Below are 25,603 nucleotides of genomic sequence, written 5' to 3' on the forward strand. Positions count from 1 at the left end.
TTGGTCTCCCTGCTTCTGCTTCATTTCCTGTTGTTCTTCCTATTAGCCAAGCCTTGCTTTGGTCTCCCTGCTTCTGCTTCATTTCCTACTTGTGACATCATCAGCCTACTCCTTACCCAGGGAGCTTTCCTACATGGCGTTTGCAAGGGGTCTCTTAATTTGCCTCTGTGTTACCTGTATAGGTCATATCCCTGCTTGGCTTTGTTCCTGAGTGTTTTACTTCTTTCCTGAGTGTTTTACTTCTGAAGGTCTGTGCTGTGTTTCTCTGAGTCTTGTGTTTCAATGCTTTCCTTTGTTTCTGTGAGTTTGCTTTTGAATCTTGTTTCCTGAAAGCCTGGCTGTAGAGCCACATCCTGCCCTTGGTGTCTGTATCTGTTTGATTCTACCCTTGGCTCCTGCTTTTAGTCTAGCCCTGCATTTGACTCTTGCTATAGTTAAGCTCTGTGTTTAGCCAAGCTCTGTTTCTGTATTCCCTGTTCTGTTTCCTGTGTGTGTGTGGTTCTTGTCTGTTTATTCTGAGTCTGTAGAAGCCAGCATCATACCTGATTACTTCACTGCTATCCAGCTGTGGGTGCGGGTGAGCACATTGCTTCTTTGTTTGTTTGTCTTCCCTTAGTTTGCTTAATCCTTTGCCTGCCATGTTCGCTTCCTGGCTCTTGAGCTCTGTTTCTGCCAAGTTCTGTTCCTGGGTGTGTTTGAGCCAGGTTCTGCTCCTGCTCTATGTTTGAGCTAGTTCTGTCCCAGTTCCCTGCTGTCAGGTTCTCAGGTTCAGAGCCCGCGGGGCCGGGCTCTGGAGCAAACGTGAGCCCTTGGGCTGCTGACGAGGAGCGACAGCAGCAGGCAAAACCCACCAACCAATGCTGGGCAAGCACACCGACACCGGCAGGGACTGCAGGCACCGCCCAGCGAGCCGGAACACACGGACTGGAACACTGGACTGGAATTCCCCGGACTGGAGGACACAGGACTGGAACCCCGGACCAGAACACTGGACGGGAATCCTCCGAACTGGAATTCTGGACTGGAATCCCCCAGACTTGAGGACACAAGACTGGAACACTGGACTGGACCCCCCCCCCCCGGACTGGAACACTGGACAGGATTCCCCCGGACTGGAGGACACAGGACTGGAACACTGGACTGGAGCACACCGGACTGGTCCACACAGCTTCACCTGCACTTAGCTACTAAGCCCCCCAGGAGTTGAGCTCCTGGGTTTGAGTAGCCGGCAGGACTTACTGGACGACACCAGGACCAGGACTAGAACAGGCTGTAGCTGAAGTGCGCCTAACTCCTAAACTGACCAAAAGTGTTCCTAAGCTCGGCACCAACCAAAGAGCTCCTGAGCCCTCCACTAACTGCAGTGCTCTTAACAGAAACTAACAGGGGTGCCCCTACGCCCTACACTAACAGAAGTGCAGGGAAGCCACAAGGGAAAAGGAAGGGAAGACAAATGCCAGACCTAACACTGGTGCTTCCTAAGCACCAAGCTGCAGCAGCTAAACATGGGTTCTCACCCCGGTGCTTCCTAAGCACCCAGCTACAGCAGCTAAACACAGGTCACGAGGAAAAGCGGGGAAAGCACAAGGAAACAAGCAGGAAAGCCAAATACCCAAACAACAAAAGGTGCTTCCTAAACACTTATAACAAGGGTGCTCCCAGCACCAAACTCCAGCACTGCACTAACAGCAGTGCTACACACCGTAGCAAAAGGGAAAGCAGAGGAGCCAAAGGGAAAAACAGGGAAGTCGAACACACAAGACACAAGTGCACACTGACTGCACTAAACTAACCTGGACCTAAAGCAAGTAGCCAGAAGCAAACGTTGCGAAGGCTCTGAAGGAAAGAACACCACTTCCTTATCAAGGCCCTCCCTGATGATGTCACACTCCCTAGACCCAGGCAACAGCACACTGACCCAGAGAACACACTGAAACCCATAGAGGCCCAACCCACACCAATGCAACACCGTGAAGCACTTGAAGTCAGTACACCCAAAGAGAGTTAGAGCAACTCAGACTACACCCACAGCTGCAGTGAAGTGAGACAATTAGCCCCATGCTGGCAGCAGCCGGCACAGAGAGAGAGAGAGAGCTAGCTCAAACAGGACAGAAAAACAGAACAGAAGCCAGCTAAAAAGCTGACCCCCAGGCACAAGGTAAGTTTGAGAGGGGTTCTGACCACGATCATAACAGCTGCCAAGCCAAGTCCCTTTCAGTATCCTGTTCCAGCCAAGCCAAGCCCCTTTCAGTATCCTGTTCCAGCCAAGCCAAGCCCCTTTCAGTATCCTGTTCCAGCATCCAGTTCCGGTTCCAGCCAATCCTATTTGAGAATCCTGAATCCTGCTCCAGCCAATCCTGTTTGAGAATCCTGAATCCTGTTTCAGCCAAGCCTGTTTGAGAATCCTGAATCTTGTTCCAGCCAAGCCTGTTTGAGAATTCTGTTCGAAAATCCTGAATCTTGTTCCTGCCTTGTGTATTGTCTTGCTTCTGTTATTCTGTTGCCTAGCTCCTGCCCTGTCTTGCCTGTCTAGTTGTGCTTTGTTTTGTCTCTTTCAGTCTAGTCCTGTCCGGATCCAGTTCTTGCCTTGTCCTTGGCTTTCCCTTTTCTGGACCCAGTTTTAATCTACTTCCATGTGTTGCCTTGTCTTGCATTTCTGGATCCCAGCCCCAGTTTTAATCCAGTTCCGAGTTTTGCCTTGTCCTGTCTGGATTCCAGTTCTGGCCCCTTTGCCTTCTTTTCCTTGCCTCGTCTGGATCCAGCCCTTGTTTAGTCCATTGCTTAGATCTGCCCGCAACCTTGGTGTCATCTTCGACTCCTCCCTCTCTTTCTCTGCGCATATCCAGCAGATAGCCAAGACCTGTTGCTTCTTCCTCTATAACAGTGATGGTGAACCTTTCAGAGACCGAGTGCCCAAACAGCAACCCAAAATCGAATTATTTATCGCAAAGTGCTGGTACTCATTATGGGCGGGGTCACCACATATGACTCCACCCCTATGATTGCCACACCCCTTCCACCAGCCATGGCGCATATAAACAGACATCATTGAAAATGTTATACTAGTATAGGAGAAAAAAATAACATGATTTTCTTCCATTATAAATCATTTCTGTAAGCTGTTACAGCTCCAGTATACCCAGTGCAAAATAAGACAGCAGATGTAAATTCTCAAATTCGACATATTCCAAACACTAAAATGAAAATAAAATTATTTTTCCTACCTTTGTTGTCTGGTGATTTTGTTTTTCTATCCATATTGGTTCTAGTCGCTGATTCTGCTGCTCTCTATCTGTTCTCTTAATTCCGTTTCCAGGGCTTCCTTTCCATTTATTTCTTTACTTTCCTCCTTTCTTCTTCATTTCTTGCCCTCCATCTATGTCCAGCAACCCTACTCTCCCCTCCAGCCACAAATGCCCAGCCACCCTCCTCTCCCTCCTGCCCTCCCTCCCAGCACCCGGCAGCACCCACCACCAGGCCTTCCTCCCACCCACCACCAGGCTTCCCTCCCACCCAGCACCCACCATCAGGGTTCCCTCCCACCCAGCACCCAACATCAGGCCTCCCTCCCTCCCAGCACCCACAATCAGGCCTCCCTCCCACCCAGCTCCCACCATCAGGCCCCCCTCCCACCCAGCAGCACCAGGCCTGCCTCCCGCCCTCCCTCCAACCAAACAAGCAACCATCAACTCGCCCTCCCTCCTTCCCTCCCAGCACCGGGAACCCCCCCTTCTCTTCTTAAATTTTAAAAGCGTATCTCCTCGGAGTTCATTCAGGCGGCGTGCGTCGGCAGCAGCAGCGAAGTGCGTGTTCTTCGCTCGGAGCGCCTTCCTTTCTGTATCTCAAGCTCTGGTCCCACCTATCCTGGTGCTGGGAGGGAGGGAGGACGGGCGGGCGTGTTGATGGTTGCTTGTTTGGTTGGAGGGAGGGCGGGAGGCAGGCCTGGTGCTGGGAGGGAGGGAGAGTGGGCGGACCAGCGATGGCGCGCGTGCCAAGGGAGAGGGCTCTGTGTGCCCTCTCTGGCACGCGTGCCATAGGTTCGCCATCACTGCTCTACAACATTAGCAATATTCGCCCTTTCCTCTCTGAGCACACCACCCGAACTCTCATCCACTCTCTCATTACCTCTTGCCTTGACTACTGTAACCTACTCCTCACTGGCCTCCCACTTAGCCATCTATCCCCCCTTCAGTCCGTTCAGAACTCTGCTGCACGTCTTATCTTCCGCCTCGACCGATATACTCATATCACCCCTCTCCTCAAGTCACTTCACTGGCTTCCAATCAGGCACCGCATACAGTTCAAGCTTCTCCTACTAACCTACAAATGCACTCGATCTGCAGCCCCTCCTTACCTCTCTACCCTCATCTCCCCTTACGTTCCTACCCGTAACCTCCGCTCCCAAGACAAATCCCTCCTTTCAGTACCCTTCCCCACCACTGCCAACTCCAGGCTCCGCCCTTTCTGCCTCGCCTCACCCCATGCTTGGAACAAACTCCCTGAGCCCATATGCCAGGCCCCCTCCCTGCCCATCTTGCTCAAAGCCCACCTCTTCAATGTCGCTTTTGGCACCTAACCACTACACCTCTACTCAGGAAATTTAGACTGCCCCAACTTGACATTTCGTCCTTTAGATTGTAAGCTCCTTTGAGCAGGGACCGTCCTTCTTTGTTAATTTGTACAGCGCTGTGTAACCCTAGTAGCGCTCTAGAAATGTTTAGTAGTAGTAGTAGTAGTTTAGCTACCTCTGTCGTGCCTGTGTTGAGTCTTAGTTTATCTTAGTCCAGTCTGTTCTGATTCCTGCCTGTGCCAGCCTAGGTGATTTGTCTGCCAAAGCTCCGGCTTTGGGCCAAGGGCTCACCATTCCTGACAGTTGTGACACCAACATTGATCACTCAGGATTGGGGAACCCTTCTGCATCATGGTGTCCAGTTCCTAGTCCTCTTGGCATGGATGTTGAGAGGATAGTAGTGAATTCCCTGAACTTACTAGATGGTATATCTCAGGTTCTGGTGGCTTCTAGAAGAGTTTCCACTAAAAGGTCTTATGCATTCAGATAGATAAGGTTTGCTATGTGGGATGAGCGCAAAACCTTAGATCCTTTTTCTGTCCCACACAAAATCTGCTTGAATACCTTCTACATCTTTCAGAGTCAGTTCCAAGACCAACTCTGGTACGATTCACCTTAGTTCAATGGATAATGATCATCAAGCAGAAGGTAATCACCTTTGCTCAGTCTTTTTAGTTCATTTTATTCAAGGCTTGCTTCTTCAATGTTGTCTCAACCCAGTTGATGAAAGCTCCTGAAGTACCGGACTCTAAAGATCTTGTTTTTGGTGGTGGTTGCTTTAGCCCATAGATTGTGAGCTCCAGGTCCTCATCGCAGATCTACCTTATACAATGTCAGAATTCCATATTAACCAGTCATTAGTGCTGCCAACAATTTTTCTAAACTTCAGGCCTATAAAAGCAAAAGCACACTGCATACTTTGGACTACAAGAGAGCCTTGGTCTAATGCATGGAGCAAACTAAAGCTCATACAAGGCCCACCTAGTTTTTTTGTTTCATTTGAGCCAAAGAAGATGGGGACTTCCATTAGCAAAAACACTCTTTTGAACTGGCTAATAAATTGCATTTCATTCACTTAGGTCCAGGCTGGGCTGCCTCTGGAGGGTCATGTCGCACAGCTCAAAATGTCAGAGCTATGGCTGCATCTGTAGCCCATTTGAGATTAGCCGCCATAGGGAAATTTGCAGAGCTGCAGCATGGGCTTCTGTCCACACATTTACATTTCATTATTGTTTACAGCAGGACTCTCCTTATGACAGTTGGTTTGGCCAGATGGTCCTCCAGAACCTCTTTTGGGTTTAGAATCCAACTTCACTTCCCCAGACCCATTTATTCACTGTTCCAGATTGCCTTTAGGTGATTGCTGAGGACAGCAAGATACATGTCTTTACCTACCCTCCCTCCTTTCCTTGGAATATAATTCTAATAAGCTAGAGACTAGACTGGTGAGATCCCACATGATAGTGATAGGTGGAAGGGCACATATGCATGGCAGAACACTTTCAAAAGCTTGTGTAAAGTTGGAGAATGGTTCCAGTGCTAGGCTCCGTCAGATGACATCACCACATATGAGGATATGTATCCTGCTGTCCTCGGAGAACAGTTGCTACAGGTAAGTAACTTCAGAAGTGGAGTAATCATGTGTTTTTGCATAGCAAAATAGAAATTTTAATAGAAACATTTTGGATCAATTGTAAATGCTTTATCTGGCTAAGTTAAGCATGTTTTCAGCTGGAACTAGCCAGAGATTCTGGATGAAAAAGATGGCTAGATTTAGACCACTTACACTTGATTACCTAAGCTTAACTATCTGGTACTGTTTCATGGTAGTCCTGTTATTAGGTTTTAATTTGCTGCTTTCAAGTTTACCTCATTTATTGTATTAAAGTTTATATATGGCTTTTTTTTTTTTTACTATTGTTATGCTGTTAAAAAATTGTAAGTTTTATGTTAAGCTGTAGCTGCTGTACACCACCTTGGGTGAATCTACTAATACTACTAATAGCATTTATATAGCGCTACCAGACGCACGCAGCACTGAACATTTACTACTACTACTTATCATTTCTATAGTGTTAAGTAGTAGTAGTACTAGACGTACGCAGCGCTGTACACTTGAACATGAAGAGACAGTCCCTGCTCAACAGAGCTTACAATCTAATTAGGACAGACAAACAAGACAAAAGGGAACATTAAAGTGAGGATGATAAAATAAGGGTTCTGAGCAGGTGAACAAGGGTTAGGAGTTAAAAGCAGCATCAAAAAGGTGGGCTTTTAGCTTAGATTTGAAGACGGTCAGAGATGGAGCTTGACGTACCGGCTCAGGAAGTCTATTCCAGGCATATGGTGCAGCAAGATAAAAGGAACGGAGTCTGGAGTTAGCAGTGGAGGAGAAGGGTGCAGATAAGAGAGATTTACCCAGTGAATGGAGTCTCTGGGGAGAGATAAGAGTGGAAAGGTACTGGGGAGCTGCAGAGTGAATGCACTTATAGGTCAATAAGAGGAGTTTGAACTGTATGCGGAAACGGATAGGAAGCCGGTGAAGTGACTTGAGGAGAGGGCTAATATGAGCATAACGACCCTGGCGGAATATTAGTCGTGCAGCAGAATTTTGAACAGATTGAAGAGGAGAGAGATGGCTAAGTGGGAGACCTGTGAGAAGCAAGTTGCAATAGTCTAAGCGAGAGTAGATAAGAGCGTGGATGAGGGTTCTGGTAGTGTGCTCAGAAAGGAAAGGGCGAATTTTGCTGATATTATAGAGAAAGAAACAACAGGTTTTAGCAGTCTGTTGAATATGTGCAAAGAAGGAGAGGGAGGAGTCGAAGATGACCCCAAGTTTACGAGCTGATGAGAGTGTTATCCACAGAAATAGAGAATGGGGGAGGAGGAGAGGTTGGTTTAGGGGGAAAGATAAGAAGCTCAGTCTTGGTCATGTTTAGTTTCAGATGGCGCTGAGACATCCAGGCAGCAATGTCAGACAGGCAGGCTGATACTTTGGCCTGGATTTCGGCTGAGATTTCTGGTGTGGAGAGGTAGATCTGGGAGTCATCAGCGTAAAGATGATACTGAAAACCATGGGATGAGATCAGAATACCAAGGGAAGAAGTATAGATGGAGAAGAGAAGAGGTCCCAGGATAGATCCCTGAGGTACACCAACTGACAGTGGGATAGAAGTAGAAGAGGATCCACTAGAGTATACACTAAAGATATGCTGGGAGAGATAAGAAGAAAACCACGAAAGAACAGAGCCCTGAAATCCTAGTGAGGACAGCGTATCAAGGAGTAGGCTGTGATCAACAGTGTCAGAAGCAGCAGATAGATCGAGAAGGATGAGTATAGAATAGAGATCTTTGGATCTGGCTAGGAACAGATCATTGGAGACTTTAGCAAGTGCTGTTTTAGTTGAATGAAGGGAGCAAAAGCCAGATTGAAGTGGATCAAGAATAGCTTGAGATGAAAGAAAGTCAAGGCAACGGCGGTGAACAGCATGTTCAAGTATCTTGGATAGGAAGGGGAGGAGGGAGATGGGTCGATAGTTGGAAGGACAGGTAGGGTCCAATGAAGGTTTTTGTAAGGAGTGGTGTGACTACGGCATGTTTGAAGGCATCAGGAACAGTCGCAGTGGACAGTGAATGATTGAGGATATGACAGTAGGAGAGATAGTGTTAAGTAGATGGGTGGGAATAGGATCAGAGGAACAGGTAGTTAGTTTTGAGGAGGAAAGAAGATGTGTAGTTTCCTCTTCAGTGATTTCAGAAAAGGAAGAAAAGGAGGCAGGGGTTGGAGAGTTGAGAGAATGGACTAAGGGAAGGAGAGGTGGAGGTGACCTGGTTGAGAATTCAAGTTTAATCTTGCGAACCTTATCATGAAAGAACTCAGACAGAGTCTGGGGGGAAAGTGAAGGGGGGGGGGGGGGGGGTTGGAGGTGAAGGCACTTTGAGGAGAGAGTTCAGTGTGGCAAAGAGACGACGAGGGTTTGAGCCAAGAGAATTTGTCAACTGGATGTAATAGTCCTGTTTGGCAAGTAAAAGAGCAGTCTGGAAGGAGGTCAGCAAGAATTTGAAATGTATGAAGTCAGCATGGGCACGGGATTTCAGCCAAAGGCGTTCGGCAGAGCGGGCACAGGAACGTAGGTAACTGATTCTAGAGGTCAGCCAAGGTTGGGGTTTGGTACGTTTTACAGAACGGGGAATGAGAGGAGTGAGACTATCCAGAGCAGAGGAGAGAATAGTATTATAGGAAGAGACAGCCTCATTGACAGACTTGGATAACATAGTGGTAGAGAAGAGATTTGAAACATTGGAGGACAGAGTAGAAGGGTCAGTAGCCTGAAGATTCCTAAATGTATTGGTTAAGATTGGACGGGACTGGGGAGGAGGGTGTTTAAGTGTGAAAGTTATCAGATGATGGTCAGAGAGGGGAAGAGTTGAGGCACAGAAACTGGAGATTGAGCAGTTTGAGGAGAGGATAAGATCAAGACAGTGGCCGTTCTGGTGAGTGGGGGCAGTGGAGCACAGTTGAAGATTGAAAGAGGATGTTAAAACAAGAAACTGTGAAGCATAAGAATCAGAGGGATCATTAGCATGAATGTTAAAATCCCCAAGAATGAGGGAAGGAGATGAAGGTTCAAGAAAGAAGGAAAGCCAAACAACAAAGTCAGTGAGAAAGGAAGAAAGGGACTTATCAGGGGGTCGATAAATGACTGCTACTCGGAGATGCAGAGGAGCAAATAGACGGATGGAGTGGACTTTGAAGGAAGAAAAACAGTGAGACTGAGGTAGAAGAACATTGACATAGAGAGACAGTCCCTGCTCAAAGAGCTTACAATCTAGGTAAAACAGACAGACAAGACATTACGGGCAAGGGAATTACAGGGTAAAGAGGAATAGGGGAGGAGGAGGGCAAATGAGTAGCGGCTAGGAGTCTCTTCATAAAGACGGTTAATAAATCCCAATAAATAAAGACAGTCATGTAAGGGGAGTCATTTACTAACTGCATGTGTTATTATGTTTATATGCATTATTTATATAGGGTCCAGTGCATTAAATGGGCTCCGTGGTAAATAATGCATATTAATGGTGTTAAAGTGGACTTCTGTTAGTCTTCTCTTCACCAAACACACCTTTCTGGTGATGTCTATTTTTATGCCAGCTAACTTTAGCCATATACTGAATCTAGGTGATTAACATTTACCCATTCAACACTGGTTCATTTTCAAAATCCTTAGCCAGCTCCCTCCAAAAATTGACCCCTTCTTTGTTAGTAAAGTTGAACATGTGCATGTAACCCTCTAGGCACACTCCTGACCTGCCTATAGCCACGTCCCCTAGAAGGTACACATGACAGAAAATGTGTGCATCTTCTAGAATAATGACTAAGGTTCAGCTGTGAATACAACTGCCAATTGGTGTCAGCAGTTTGACAATTGGCTTTTAACTCCAATTAAGTTGCTCAAGTGAAGTTTGGCACCTAAATTTATAGAATTAGGGGGCATACTTTAATATTAAAAAGTTAAAAGCAGGAATTAATGTTTCTCTGAATTTGTGTGGCTATTAAGATCTATTTTGCTTCGATTGAGGTGCTGTTTGTTACCCCAGCAGGTGCTACCCTAGGTGCCTACCTAGTTTGCCTACTGGTTAAGCTGGCCCGGCTAGCAGTGTTTAAGTCAATGTCCTATCATTTTACTTCTGATGGGATCTAGATGGATCACTTTTAGAAGATGCAAAGTTTATCCATGCTTATTTAATCTGTGGACTGTTGGTTGGTTGCTTTGTTGTGTTTGTTTGTGGAATCTGGACTTGAAGAACCAACTTTTTATGTTTATTGACTACAGAATAACTATCAGTTGAAAAAGAGTATCCAAGTTCGAGTTCAAAATCTTGATAGATTGAGTTAAACACATTATATAGGATATTGGCAAAAGCTTAATTCCGCTGTTTTATCAAAATCACTAACATGGCACTAATCATTAATTAGGTTACTTTTATAGTAATCGTAGAATTGGGTGAACAGTATTCTTCATTTATTTATTTATAACTTGATATTTACAGGCAATCCCTGAAATGGTTGACATTTTGAAGAAAAAATGAGCAGGAGCTCCAAGAACAACAACATGGTGCACTGGACTGCTGTTCATGTAAAGGATGTAATTTAAGATGATATTTGTCTAATATTTCTAACAGCCATAATCTTTTTATCTCATTCTTTATTTGCCTATAATTACAAATTTTTGGAATTTGTTTTCTAATTCTGCAATAAAAGCATTCAATTTTGAGCCGGTATCATAAGTTATTCATTATAAGAATCTTCCAAACCTGTGAATGGTAAGGTTATGAAAAAATACACTTATAGTTTTTCTGTTGTGTGTAATGGCTACTGTCTGTGCCCTATGCTAGACCTCCTTAAATCCCACTCTTGGTAATACCTTTAAATTGGTCAAGACTGTCAGATTATGCAGTTAATCATACAGATACTGCTGGTGAAGTGAAATAATTATTTAAATGTGTGTAATATTTTTTTTATCTGCAAGATCGTGCAAACAGAATCCCAATTTTAGGGTCTTGGTTGTTAAACATTCATTATTGCAGCATGTTTTTTTTCTCATTGTTAAGCACACAGATAGGTAATGTCATCAGCACGTTTCACATGTCACCAAGATAGAGCAGCTCTCCCAAGGACTCAGAACAGTGAATGTTCCTAGCATGTGTGAGCCTTCCTGCATGTAGCCTTCTCTGTGCCTTGCTTTTGTTTTATTTGATGTGCCAAATGCACATGAAAACAAAGCTCTTCCAGTTTCAAGAGGTTTTAACATCTGAATTCTAATATTACTTGTTTCATTTAAATAATTTTTTTTGGGGGGTGGGGGGTGGGGGGGGGTGGGGAGGTCTCTTTGTTCATACAGCATATTCCAGATAAAGTCAGGGTTCTGTCCCTGCCTGCCCACAGTATAGATCAAAAACTTTGATACCCATTCCAAAAGTTTGAGTACACTCTGATCATAACAAGATGATTGTGAGCACTGTGACTTTCCACAAGCCTAAAAAGACTGGATGAACCAGCTTCAAAAGCATTACAACATGGAGAAGAGGCTTCTGCTTGCCAAGAAAGACAGCATGGCTTGCACAGAGATTAGCTGACTCTGCCTATTCCCAAAGATTCTTCTAAACTGAAGTCCCATCCACTTCCTGCACATTGACTTAAGAGTCAAGCCACAAAGGAGCAGTGCCAACAAGTACCTTCCAGATTGACACAAAACTTCATGTAGGTTCCCAGGTTATAAAATGCTGTCTTCTAAATGCTGGTACAGGCCTGAGATTAAGGCATCTTCAGCAACCCATTTAAATTGCAAATGTATCGGCACAGATTTTTACCATCAGGTATCCCTTAAGCACAGGCTAGTATCTTTCTCCAGCACAGTCTATCCCAGCAAAAAGACAGCACCAGAACACACATGCTGAAAAGGCTAATCCGTTGTTACTGCAGATCATGAATAGGTTAGGCTTTAGACAGATGCTTTATCATACTGATAGTTTAAAAACACAGCGGCTGGCTGATCAGACTTAGATGATTTCAACTCCAGTCTCAATTATGGTAGCAGTGAATCACTCCGTTTTGCTGGCCTTTCAGAGCAATCTGGGTATGTTGATGGACTTCAGTGGAGTTGAAGTTATTTTTGACATGTGAAATCCAGCAAGTTACTAAGATAAGTGCAGTTGGTTTGGTGATCATAAGAACTGGTTGCATACAGTATTATTTCTTAGAAAATTATCATACACAGACTTATTTTCAACTTCTAGACCACAATATTAAACTTTTTTTTTTTAAAAGAAATAATGTTTTGGTGACTGATGGGCCCTTTTATGGAAGCCAATCAGCTAGGTACAAGCTGTTTCATGTACTGTATATTCATATATGAAGAGCAATGTTTATAAATATAAAAGTATACAAGAAAAATATGTTTTTGAACAGTGCACTGGTAGTGTATTTAGCAGACATCCAATATCAGCAACTTGGTAAAACATTTTCTCAATACACAGTTTTAACTTCTGCACTTGTTTTTATGAAGATCTACTCTCTTGTTTCAGATTCAGACCTCAAGGAGGTTACTCATTAGCACCTTCTCCCCACTCAGAAATCTCACAATGTACCCTAGAAGACTGTTTAGATCAGACTTTCATTCCTCAAAAATCCTCCCTAGAAGCAAATCTATCTGTCTCCTCCTCCAGTTATTTATTTATGCATTCTTGTATCCCACTGTTATCCAAAAAGATTTTGGGTCAAAGTGGCTTACAATTTACATTTTGGTTGATAGTTACATTAGTTTTTATCCGTTATGACATAGAGACGATATCGATAGTCTTTAGAATTTTCTGAGGGCCTGTATAGAAGGATGTAGGACTATATAGTCTATGTAGTTTTCTATAGAGTTTTGATGAGGTAGGTTTGTAGAGGTGGGACGTTGATAGATGTAGGACGATAGTTTGTGTGGTTTTCTGAAGGGTTTTGATCAGGTAGATTTGTAGAGGTGGAACGTTGTTAGCTTTTGTAGATTTCTAAAGGTATATTTGTAGAGGTGGGACGTTTTTCTTATATAGATTTGTATTGTGTGTGTGTGGGGGGGGGGGGGGGGGGGAACGTTGTTAGATTATGTAGTTAGATGTAGAAGTTTTTATTTCCTGAATTGGAAGAAGTGATGCTGCTTGTGGCTTTTGGTATTGAGTTCCACCATTTAGAACCCAGGTAGCTAAATTCTGCTGTGTAGATGGTTTTATAGGTTATATTTCTGTAGTTGGGTAGGTGAAGAAATAGGTAGTCTCTGCTTTCTGGACTTGTGTTTCTCGGGGATAGCTCAAACATGTTTAGCATATATTCTGGGGCCATTACAAATAGGTGTTTTGTAAATGATGGTGCTCGTTTTGAAGAGTAGTCTTAAGACATCAGTGCATGAACTTTTACTCTTCTACAGGAAGCAGAACCATTTACAGATGTCTGGCCTCTTGAAGTTTATGATGGCTCCAAAAGCTACAGTACCTATAACAGTCCATTGAACAGCAGTTTCATATATGGTAGACCCCATTTACATTTCAGCCAAAAGATTGATATGACATATAAGATACAATCAGCACTGGGTGGCCTGACAGTGGTCAGGGCCCCCAAGCCACTGCCTGCTGTCCCACCACTGTACCGCCCCCCTCCCACACACAACAGCCCCCCACCGCTGTAGTTGCCACCCCCCACCCACACACCGTGAGCTAAAGTGGGCCCTTCCCGGTCCTACTGTGAAGAGCCCTGATGGTCTAGTGGCTTCTTGGGGGGATAGGAGAGAGCCCACTCTTTCCTCCCTGCTATCGCTACTGTGCCCGGTGGTAGTCTTGTGAGTCTCAGAAGTCATTTTAAAACATGGCTGCACTCTCAGTCTGAGCAGTGACGGCAGTAGACAGGAAAGAGTGGGATTCTTTCCTGCCCCCGCAGAGGCCACTAGACCACCAATGCCCTTCAATGTAGGACTGGGGAGGGCTGTAATGTGCAGTGGGCAACTGGGCAAAGTCTCTGGGGCCTTGGGCACTGCCTAGTTGACTGAATGGTCAGTTCGCCCCTATTTTGCATCATAAGCATCGTCATGCTGGGACAGACCAAGGGTCCATTGAGCCCAGCACCCTGTCACCGACAGCGGCCAAAAGAACAAGCAATTTGTCCCGCCCATCCTAGAAATACTTTATTCCCTTGTCCATTCAATAACATTCTATGGCTTTTTCCTCCAGGAAGCCGTCCAACCCTTTTTTTAAGTCCGCTAAGTTAACCGCCTTAACCACCTTTTCCGGCAGCGAATTCCAGAGTTTAACTACGTGTTGAGTGAAGAAAAATTTCCTCCGATTCGTTTTAAATTTACCACACTGCAGCTTCATCGCATGCCCCCTTGTCCTAGTATTTTTGGAAAGCGTAAACAGACGCTCCACATCGACCCGTTCACTCATTATCTTATAGATCTCTATCATATCTCCCCTCAGCCGCCTTTTCTCCAAGCTGAAGAGCCCCAGCCTCTTTAGCCTCTCCTGATAGGGAAGCCGTCCTATCACCTGTATCATCTTTGATGCCCTTCTCTGCACCTTTTCCAATTCCACTATGTCTTTTTTGAGGTGTGGCGACCAGAATTGAACACAATACTCGAGATGCGGTCACACCATGGAGCGATACAACAGCAGAATAATATCCTTATTTTTGTTTTCCATCCCTTTCCTTATGATACCCAACATTCTATTTGCTTTCCTAGCCACAGCAGCATATTGAGCAGAAGTTTTCAACGTATCGTCGACGACACCTAGATCCCTTTCTCGGTCCATGACTCCCAACGCTGAACCTTGCATGACGTAGTTATAGTTTGGGTTCCTCTTTCCCACATGCATCACTTTGCACTTGTTCACATTAAATGTCATCTGCCATTTAGACTCCCAGTCTCGTAAGGTCCTCGTGTAGTTTTTCACAATCTTCCCGCGATTTGACTACTTTGAATAACTTTATGTCATTGGCAAATTTGATTACTTCACTAGTTACCCCCATCTCTAGGTCATTTATGAATATGTTAAAAAGCAGAGGTCCCTTTTCTATGAACCAGATCAGCTGAAAAGCTTTATTGCTTTAAAGAAAATTACCAGATGACTTTCGGGACTAGTGTTGAGTAAAGTAATTGTAAAACAGCCCGTGGTTTGGGTCTAGGCCTTAATGCCTATTATGAACTAATATGATGTTCTCCTCAACTTTACTGACCTCCCCCTCTAAATTAGTGGTCTAAGAAAAGAGAAATATTTACTTTAGAATATTTTTTTGTTATTTCAGATAATATCTCTGTGTTTCTTTTACAAGATATATCTTGTGAATAAGGTTTGAAATATTATCAATAAAAAAAAGAGGTCCCAGCACCGATCCCTGAGGGACCCCCCTAACTACCCTTCTCCATTGCGAATATTGACCTTTTAGTCCTACTCTCTGTTTCCTATCTTTCAACCAGTTTTTAATCCACAGTAAGACACTACCTCCGATCCCATGTCCCTCTAATTTCCTCTGTAGTCTTTCATGAGGGACCTTATCAAACGCCTTCTGAAAATCTAGATACACAATATCAACTCGCTCACCTTTGTCCACATGTTTGTTTACCCCTTCAAAGAAATGCAGCAGATTGGTGAGGCAAGACTTTCCTTCACTAAATCTGCCCTTTCGTAAATCTCTAAAAAACCATCTGTTCAAGCAAGCCTACCCAAATGACCCAAACTAATTCTATGAACCCATTTACCCAACACATATCCAGGAGTCAACGACAACGATACAGACTACATCTACCATCTAAATTTCCTATGTCTATCCCGTATCCCATCCCCCTCCCACCTACATTACCCCTCCTCCTATGCCCACCTACCCCATGCTTATACCTCTCCTACTCCCTTCACCCTTACCTCTCCCTATCTACCAATCTCTCATTATTCTACTACACTTCACTTATATTTTCTCTATCAATATTATGTAATCCCAATTACTATGTAAGCCGCATTGAACCTGCTTTAGTGGGAAAGCGCAGGGTACAAATGTAATAATAAATAAATAAATCCATGTTGACTTTGTCCCATTAGTCCATGCTTTTGAACATGCTCTGTAATTTTGTTCTTGATTATAGTCTCTACCATTTTGCCCGGCACCGGTCTATAATTTCCCGGGTCTCCTCTGGAACCTTTTAAAAATATCGGTGTTACATTGGCCACCCTCCAATCTTCCGGTACCATGCTCGATTTTAAGGATAAATTACAAATCAATAACAGTAGCTCCGCCAGCTCATTTTTTAGTTCTATCAGTACCCTAGGGTGAATACCATACGGTCCAGGAGATTTTCCTACTCTTCAGTTTGCAGAACTGCTCCATTATGTCTTCCAGATTTACAGATATTTGAATAAGTTTTTCCGACTCTTCAGCTACAATTACCCTGTCCGGCACCGGTATCCCACCCAAATCTTCCTCGGTGAAGACCGAAGTTGTGATCAAATCAGTCATGAAGAAAGCAGGAGAAAGTAAAGAATGTTTCAACATACAGTCTGGTAAAGACCCTATGCTCTTGGACCAGAGGACAAAGCTATCTGGTCGTATTCTAGTTCAACAACTCTATACAGCACAATAATATGCATACCGTCTTTTAAAAGGCAGTTTTATTCTCTTGCCCAGCCACAGGCTAAGATAGCAACTATTTTAGCAGAAATAGATGCGTGTGGAACCTAACTTACATAGAACTTTACTAGGCTTAGTTTAGGATTACAGTTCTACACAAGTTTGTCTTATCTTTTTTTTTTTTTTTGTTACATTTGTACCCCGCGCTTTCCCACTCATGGCAGGCTCAATGCGGCTTACATGGGGCAATGGAGGGTTAAGTGACTTGCCCAGAGTCACAAGGAGCTGCTTGTGCCTGAAGTGGGACTCAAACTCAGTTCCTCAGGACCAAAGTCCACCACCCTAACCACTAGGCCACTCCTCCACTCTTGGCAATGTTTACCTTTGGAATGGTTTTGTACTTTTGAAATTGAGTGTAATGCATTATATCCTTTTATACTTGTTTCCACTGTGCTTTGTAAGCCACATTGAACTTGAGGTTGCTTAGAATAATGTGGGGTATAAATGTTATACATAATTATTTTTCCCTGTCCCCATAAGAGAGGGCTTTCTGTCAGGTTTTCTTTCAATTTGATTTCTTAGATGAATTTTCAGCACATGTGTGGTCAGGGCTGGCTCACTGGATTGTGGTGCTCGGAGCAAACTTTCTTTGATTGCCCCCCCCCCCCCCCCCAGCATCGGTGGATCCCCCTTCCACCCTCATTGGCTCCCTGTGGTTCAGTGTCTCTCTTTCCCTTCTGCCTGTCCATGCCCCCTTTGGTTCAGCATCTCTCCCTTCGGTCTAGCGCCTTTCCCCCTTTCTCTTGACCCCTCTCCTTTTGGTCTAGTGCCTTCCCCCTTTCTCTTGACCCCTCTGCCTGGTTTCTCTCTCTCCTCTGTGCTCCCGCCCTCCCCATGTTTATTAGTATTTTCTACCCCGCCTCATGGGCATACCATCTAGGCAGCTTACAATCTAGTAAAAGAACAGAACAGAAATAGTGACCCATATAAGACAAACAGTCCCTTTCCTCTCCACCTCCCACAATCCTGTAAATTTTATGTGGGTTGCCAGCAAGGCTGCTTTGGTCAGCCCCTGGGTCTTCCCATGGTTGTGGAAGAAGGCAGCCTGTTCATACTGGTACTGCTGGTAATCCACAAAGTTTACTGTTGAGTGGGGTGGATAGAGAGGGATGCTTGACCTGTGGGAGGAGGCAGTAGGAGGAGGAGAGAGAACAGGCTAGGGTTGGGGTGGTGGTGGGAACACAGAACACTTAACCATTGGAGCAGGTGAGACACTGAGGTGATGTCAGAGGCTGGGGATTTTGGCACCATTTATCGCTGGCACCCTGAGCCACTGCTCACCTAGTTCCTGTGTGTGGTCTTTTATTCTGCAAGGAAGAAGACCTAGAGGAAAGGATGGACAGGGGAGATATGACATAGGTGTTTAAATACTTTAAAGTATTAATGAACAAACAAACCTCTGCCAAACACAGAGATGCTATGTAACTAGAGGACATGAGATGAAACTACAAGAAGGTAAATTTTAAAAGCAACATAAGGAAATACGTTTTCATGGAAAGGTGTTGGACACTTTAGGTGCCATGGTGACACCTGGGCACAGTCGGCAGGCGAAATAGACAGCTGCAACTTTTAGCCTGCAATGTCTTCTATCCCTGTTTGCTTCTGCTTTCCTACTTTATAAGGGTTCCCTGTTTAGTCTGATTTTTTCAAGCTGCTGTGGATGAAAGGCAGTATAATAAATACAACAACAAACATGAATGCTTCATTTAAATAGGTCAAGCTAATAAGAACATTTCATGAACTTCACAAGTTTATCTATGCACATTAACAAAATGGAACCAAAACTAAAATAATTTGAAATTTTTTTTTATTTTGCATCACCCAAATAAAAGTGTTTTTGGTAGATCAAAAGCTGTTTGTTTTTTTAAGTGTTTACAGTTTGCATTTATAAAGATGATATAAGAAATCTGGCAAAAAATTTAGAACTGCTTGTACCCTGATGAAGTCTGACCTGACAATACTGAACAAGTCAGTTTTATAAAAACTACATTAAAAAAAAGCAATACAAATCTGTACACTGAGGTCATTTTAATATATTTATTTAACCTATGATCAGCTTTAGGACCTCTGAAGTTAAAATGTCTAGACTTTGTGCCAAGTCACCAATCTCATGCATTTCATGAGCACCAAATCCATTCAAATCATACAAAAGCATGTCATCCAGGCCATGAAGAATAGCCATCTTTTGTCCCCACTGTATAAAGTTATGAATCTGGGACCTTGTTTAACTTTTGCTCAATAGAGTCCAAAGACTTGTATTTCTCATTAAACACTGGGGCATTATGTTGAAAGTGAATAACTGGCTTGATCTGAAACACATTCAGACTCTCTTGGTTTTTCTTATTATAAATGTTCACTCGATGTTCAAGCTGAGGACTGGTTTTGGTGGAGCCTGTTGGACTGGGCAGTTTAAGATTAACTGGATCCAGCCCCTTTTGTGATAAAGAAGAATTCTCTGCTAATGAAGATAAGAGTTCTTGAACCACTGTGTTACTGACCCTGTGCCTGATGGGTTCATTCATAACTTGCTTCCTGCTTCCAGCTCTTGCTAAAGGGCAGCACTCAGAGGAGTCTTCTTGGGTTGTACTACAGTCCGTGGAAGAGCCAAAGGTTTGGCTGCTGATACTTTGGGCTCTTGTACCTGAGCTTTCTGGAGACCGGGAGGCACTACCTGAGGTGACACTAATTGCTGTCCCATATCGTTCCCTCTTGATTGGCACTTCTGATGTAAAAAGGTCAGAGGACACATTGGGGTGGTGGATATCGATGGCAGCTGTAGTTATAACACATGTTGCAGGAACACAATTTTCTGCATTTAAACAGACTATATGTTAAAATCAAATTGAAGATCTCAAACACTAAATGTGAATTAATCATTTTATACCATGCTATAAAATTTCCTCAGTTAAAATACAGTAGGGGGCTTCTTTTACAAAGCCGCACTAGCGATTCTCGTGTGGCAAATGAGAGGAAAACCATAGGAATTGAATGGGTTTCCTCTCATTTGTTACACCGGGAATCACTAGCACTGCTTTGTAAAAGAAGTCCTAGATTTGCTAACCTGTAATGGAGTTTCTTTATAGACAGCAGGGGAATGCAGCCACACTTCTTGGTGTTGTCACTGAAGGAGCTGAGTTCTCCTCCACCTTAAAGAAGTATTTTGGACTTCAAGAGCTGAGGGCCAATCCTTTTATATAAAATTGAGTTTGGTGGCCTAAGGGCTAAATGAACTTTAAACTCTGGAAAGGTTAGTGTGCAAAGAGGTTACACAAGACTGCTTGTGTCTAGGGCAGAGGACTTATCAAGGCAACACTGCTTAGATCTGATGGGCTCCTATCTGTCTTGCTGGTTGAATTGAATATAGTAAAATGATATACAATCTGATAGATTGAAGTGAGGGTATGTTTGAAGGCAGGTTTACAAGAGCTGTTAGGGTTTTTATTTATATTTTGCTCACACCTTTTTCAGTAGTAGCTCGAGGTGAGTTATATTCAGGTACTCTGGATATTTCTCCGTCCCAGGAGGGCTCACAATCTAAGTTTGTACCTGAGACAGTGGAGGGTTAAGTGACTTGCCTAAGATCACAAGGAGCAGCAGTGGGATTTGAACCGGCCACCTCTGGATTGCAAGATCGGTGCTCTAACCACTAGGCAGTGATGATACTAGTAGGTCGGCTGCCACCTGGGGCGGATCGCCGATGTGCACCCCCCCCCGGCGTATCAAACCTGGGAACAACTGCACAGTTCTCAGCTCTGCTGGCTCCCTGCTCACTCTGCCCCGGAACAGGAAGTAACCTGTTCCGGGGCAGAGGGAACCAGCGGAGCCAACAGGCGTGCGGCTGCTCTCTGCACCCCTCCAGCGGTGTGCACCTGGGGCGGACCACCCCCACCGCCCTTGGTACGCCGCTGCCACTAGGCCATTCCTCCACTCCTTGTAGGTGATGAAATGTTACAATGGTCTCCTTAATTCTTTTTGTACTTTGAAACTAATACAGCAGTGCTCTCTCTTCTGCAGTCCAGGGAACAGAGAGTTCTAATTGTGATGTGTGAGGGCCCAGAAAGAAGGCTGTTCAAAGGACAGCTCTGTTGTGGAGGAATTGAGTGCTTGGGGGTTGTGCATAACACTTATAATTCATTTCTTCTTCTTCCTGTAGTTATAGCTACCAGAAAACTGGTCTTCTGATGAGGTGCTTGAGTGAGGCCATGCCTAGCAGCACAAAAGGGCCCTCCAAGACCCTGTTCATGAGACTAGTGGGAGAATGGAGAGGTATTTTCTCTCAACTTGGTTCTCAAGTGCTGCAATGGCTGATAAGCGAATATGCACTGACAATTTCAGACCTGATTCAGATAGCTGGTGTAGATAGGAAAGGATTGAACATAAGAAAGGGTCCTATTTATGTGCCTAAGCCCATTCACAGAAGTGGAGTCATTTGTCACAGATCTCCTGTAAGCTTACTTTAACCCTTTAGTGTTGGGAAGATGGTCAATTATATTCTGCTCAATATGCAAGTCGTAAGGGATAGTTACTCTTCAAGTTGGAATCTGTTGGCAGACTGCAGATGAGGGGATATCAGCCGAGTCCTTAATAAGGTAAGAAGATGTGAAAACCAAATCTGTCTTGGGCACTCTGGGACAATAAAAATAACTTGAATTCTGTCTATGCATATTTTCTGTAGAACCCCTGGAGATAAATGGAGAAAAAGCATGCAGAAGACTGTGGTCTCATGATATTGTGAGCTAATGTGTACAGACTGAAATGAATAGAACAGAAGAGAATGCATTTTGCATTTTACGCAGAGGCAGGTCTATTTCTGGGGTTACCCAAAACTTGAATAGAAGCTGTGCTACTTGTGTCAAGTGACCATTAGTGGGGATCAAGTTTTCCTGGCAGGTATGCGCCTGAAATGTGATCTGCATGAGGCATGTGAAATGCCAATTTTTTAAAAAATGCTTCCTGATAGTTAAAGGGAACCCAAGCCCTCTTGTTTGTTAATGTAGAACATTGCAACTTGTCTGTTACCACTGAAAATTGCTCTGGGTTCCAAGAGATTGTTATGTAGCTGCTGTTCCTGTTGGTTCCATATTTCCCCCGTGTGCATAAATGGAGGAGATGAGCTCCCCAGCCACCTGTGGAGGCATCTGTGGTTAACGGTAGTCAAGACTGCAGTGTTTAGAATAGGAATCCTTTGCAATTGTAGGGATTATGGAATGGCATCCAATAAGAGAATCTTTTTGCTGAGTTTCCAGTGAAGCCTGAAGTGCAACCAGGCTAAGAGAACTACACTGACAGCTACCACCACATGTACTTTTTTTTGTAAATGTCTTTCTTGGGAACCAAGAACAGCATCTTCTTATATAAACATCAAGGCAAACCACTGCAGGACCACATTATACATTAGCATGAGCAGATACAGCCAAATAAATAGAAAGCATACAGCCATAAATCAAACCACTCGGCTCTATATTATCCTTCCCATATAGATAGCAAAGTTTCCTGATGCCTTTATTATGTCCCTTGTTCTCTTTTCCCCCATACAATCTAACTTACCCTTGCCCCTTCCATCCCCTCCCTCTGCCTTGATTCCTGTCTGGGTATTCTCTCTAAAAAGAAGTCTCCTAGAACGATGTGGAATAATCCTTTGCTTATATGCTGACAATCCTTGCAATTTCCACTTTGACATTTCTTTCGCACTCAACTTCCACTTTTGAACAGCTAGTGTGGCTTCCTCTATTGTACACTCTCTTTGGCTATCAGCATGGCTACCAATGCAACTTTATGTGCTCCCTTTGAGAGTTCTCCCTCCTCCAGTGGGCTCTCATCCCCCACTAATAGCAATTTGTATATCTATAGTTATTGTGCATCCACAGGGCACAGCAGCCAGGGTGGCTGCCTTCACTCTCCTCAAATAATCCACCAGCTTTGGACATTCAGCCAGCATGTAAAAGAATGTGCCACTCATTCACTCACACAACACACACTCCTCCCCATTCTACATTACATCACCATGTGTTCTAAAAGTCTGAGGACATGGACATCAAAGGCAGACACTGATATTGCATGACTAAATGTAGGAGTGTATTAGCTCTGTCATCTGGTCATCTTGCTTCCTTGGTGTCATTTCATTCCCCTATAAGATGAATCACCAGTGTAGGGATTATTGAGGATATTTTTCCTCGTTGATGAATCCTAAAGTTTTGAAGTGTGCACAGGTATCCTTTAGAGTCAAATGGATACCTTACAGCGATGTGCTGAATGAGACTCAGTCATTTAGATATGGGAATATACAGTGTCTTCTGTGGAGATAGACAGCAACTACTGGAAAGCACTTGGTAAAAACTCTAGGTGCTGGGGACAATTCAAATGGAAGAACCTTGAATTGGTAATGTTGATTGAAAAAGGTAAATTACAGGAATTGCCTATGGCTTGGTCAAACTGACAGGTGGGTGTAGGCACCCTTTAGATTTAAAGAGACAAGCCAGTTGTGTTAGTACAATAATGGGAGAAATGTGGCTAGGGAATTAATCTTGAACTTTTATTTCTTTATATAGAGATTGAGATCATGTAAATCAAGGATGTGTCTCAGACCTCCTGAACTTTCAGGAATGAGGAAGAACCTGGAATAAAACCCTTCCTCTCATTGTTAGAACTTTCTCTATCACTCTGGCCCACAGAAGTGTGATGATTTCTTCTGCTAGAATTGCTACATCTTGTTGGGGAATGTTTGATGCAGTTGCTGGAATAATGGTTGGTGGGCTTTCAGTGAAGTTTAATCTCTAGCCCAGACTTATTATGCTGAGCAAACACCAATCTGAAATGAATCAGCCTCTGTATTGGGGGTGGAGTTTGGAGTGGCGCTGCTGTCCCGATTCTGCGGGCACTGGCTCCAACGTTCACTACTACTGCTGGTAAGAAAACTGCTTCTGGCACCACAGCTAAAAGAGCTGGTTTCCCCTGTCGGGGCTCAGTGGGGTTGGGGGAAGAGAAGCATCAAGCAGCAATGAGGGCTTTACGACCGTGAAGAGAAAATTGCTGCTGTTGACACCGGTGATAAAAATTAATACCTCCTTGCTCCTTTATGTAGTTTACAGTTTCACTTTTGCAGTTGCCTTTTTTTTTTTTTTGCAGTAAATTCTCATTGAGGAGAGATGATGGAGAACTATGACCGATCAGGTCTGTGGATCAAATTGACTGATCAGAGGGAGGGATCTGTGGCAGCACGGGTAGCCCCATGCAAGCTCAGAGAAGTCCAAAAGACTTTGCTAAGCTAAAGGAGAGCTCCAGGCATATAGGCTCCATCAGCAACATCAGCATAGAGTGTGTCTGCATCCCTCTGCTTGTCTATGGAGAACAGGTGCTATCTTTTACTTAGCGTGGGACTAGAACAATGGCAGCATTACAAACTTGGATCTGTGCAGCAGCATGAAATCATAAAGCTACTTATTTTTATGAGGAGCATCACACCTAAACAGAGTTGTAACTTTCAGATCGTAGGAGGAGAGTATCATGTAAGAAAAAAATAAAATAGCAGGTGTTCTATAGATATTTTTTTTCTGGTATTTAAGTACAGCAATTTGAGAAAAGTGTCTAGGTTTGTAGCTAAACAATACAATGTGATAAAAGACGGCTCTGGAGGAAAAAAAGATTATGCATCTCTCAATATTATACTATGTCAGGGCAGGCATCATTAATCAAACTGCTTCAGAACCTCCATATGCACATGATACAAACCTATATTTTTCACACAAAATACATTTTCTAGTCATGTCATCCTGTTAATACAAAGCTTTACATATATGTATAAATACACAAATGGCAGACACCATAGCTCAGAGGTTCCCAAACCTTTTCGGTTCATGGCACCCTTAGTGTCCGAGCAATTTTTCTGGGCACCCCCACCCCCCCAAAGCCACATAGGTCTCCACCCCCTAAAGTTCTCTACTGCCCTCCCCCTGCATTGTTTCCACTGCTTACCTTCACCTGGAGCAGCCCTGGGAGGCCTCCTCTGCCCCCGTGTCTCCATTTCCCCCCGTTTTCCTGACCCAATGTTCCTCTCTGCCCAGCATCTTTTCTTTGTCCTTGTCTGTACCCATATTCAGCTTCTCCCTTCTTCCCGTACTATCCTGCCCTGCCCACCTTACCCCACTTGAGTGCCATATCTCTTCCTCTCTCTTCCAGGCTTGCCCACCCCCTGAATAGTTTGACTTCTCTCCCCTTCAATCTTCCTCCTCCAATCAAGTCTCCCCACTCCCAGTGAGCCCTGCATCTCTCCCTCTCACCAACTCTCCGCCGTAGCCCCAGTCCCCTCTACCTCTCCAGCAGTGGCGATTATTAAGAAAGTTTTCTGTCAGCATCGGGGCCTCTTCTCAGGCGCATCCCGCCTATGCGGTAACAGGAAGTTGCATCAAAGTAAGTGGAATGCTCCAGAGAAGAGGGCAACTCTGACATTGGTGGAAAACTGTCTCAATTGCCGCTACCAGAGAGGTACAGGGGCCTGAGGCTACAGAGGAGAGCCAGTGGAAGGAAGAAGGAGAGATGCAGGACTCACGGGGCACAGGGACGGGAAAAAGAGACATAATGAGGGAACACCAGCAGTTCGGGTGGCAATGGGAGGGAATTCAGGATTTGCCGTGGTACCCCTGCAAGTTCACGGTGGCGAACCAGGGTGCCATGGTGCACAGTTTGGGAACCGCTGCCATAGCTCATACTGCACCACAACCTATATATACACACACAGAAAAACTTATATTTTCACATAAAATAACATTTTTCTAGTCATGATATCCTGTATAATACAAAGCTTTACAAATATATCAATAAATACATAA

The 25,603-nt window shown here is 44.2% G+C and overlaps 2 protein-coding genes across 2 annotated transcripts in view; one reads left to right on the forward strand and one right to left on the reverse strand.

The window, feature by feature from the left end:
- The window catches only part of ETFA (electron transfer flavoprotein subunit alpha), a 122,723-nt gene extending 111,871 nt beyond the window's left edge, over positions 1-10,852 (forward strand). Inside the window, exon 12 of the mRNA XM_030187341.1 lies at positions 10,622-10,852. Within this exon, the coding sequence (XP_030043201.1) occupies positions 10,622-10,660 (39 nt within the window). The 3' untranslated portion in view covers positions 10,661-10,852. The remainder of the gene's footprint in view (positions 1-10,621) is intronic.
- Positions 10,853-18,617: 7,765 nt separating this feature from the next.
- Positions 18,618-25,603, reverse strand: part of TMEM266 (transmembrane protein 266) — a 252,753-nt gene continuing 245,767 nt past the window's right edge. Inside the window, exon 11 of the mRNA XM_030187354.1 lies at positions 18,618-19,587. Within this exon, the coding sequence (XP_030043214.1) occupies positions 18,983-19,587 (605 nt within the window). The 3' untranslated portion in view covers positions 18,618-18,982. The remainder of the gene's footprint in view (positions 19,588-25,603) is intronic.

This window comes from Microcaecilia unicolor, chromosome 1, assembly GCF_901765095.1.
Source record: "Microcaecilia unicolor chromosome 1, aMicUni1.1, whole genome shotgun sequence".
Lineage (NCBI taxonomy): Eukaryota > Metazoa > Chordata > Amphibia > Gymnophiona > Siphonopidae > Microcaecilia > Microcaecilia unicolor.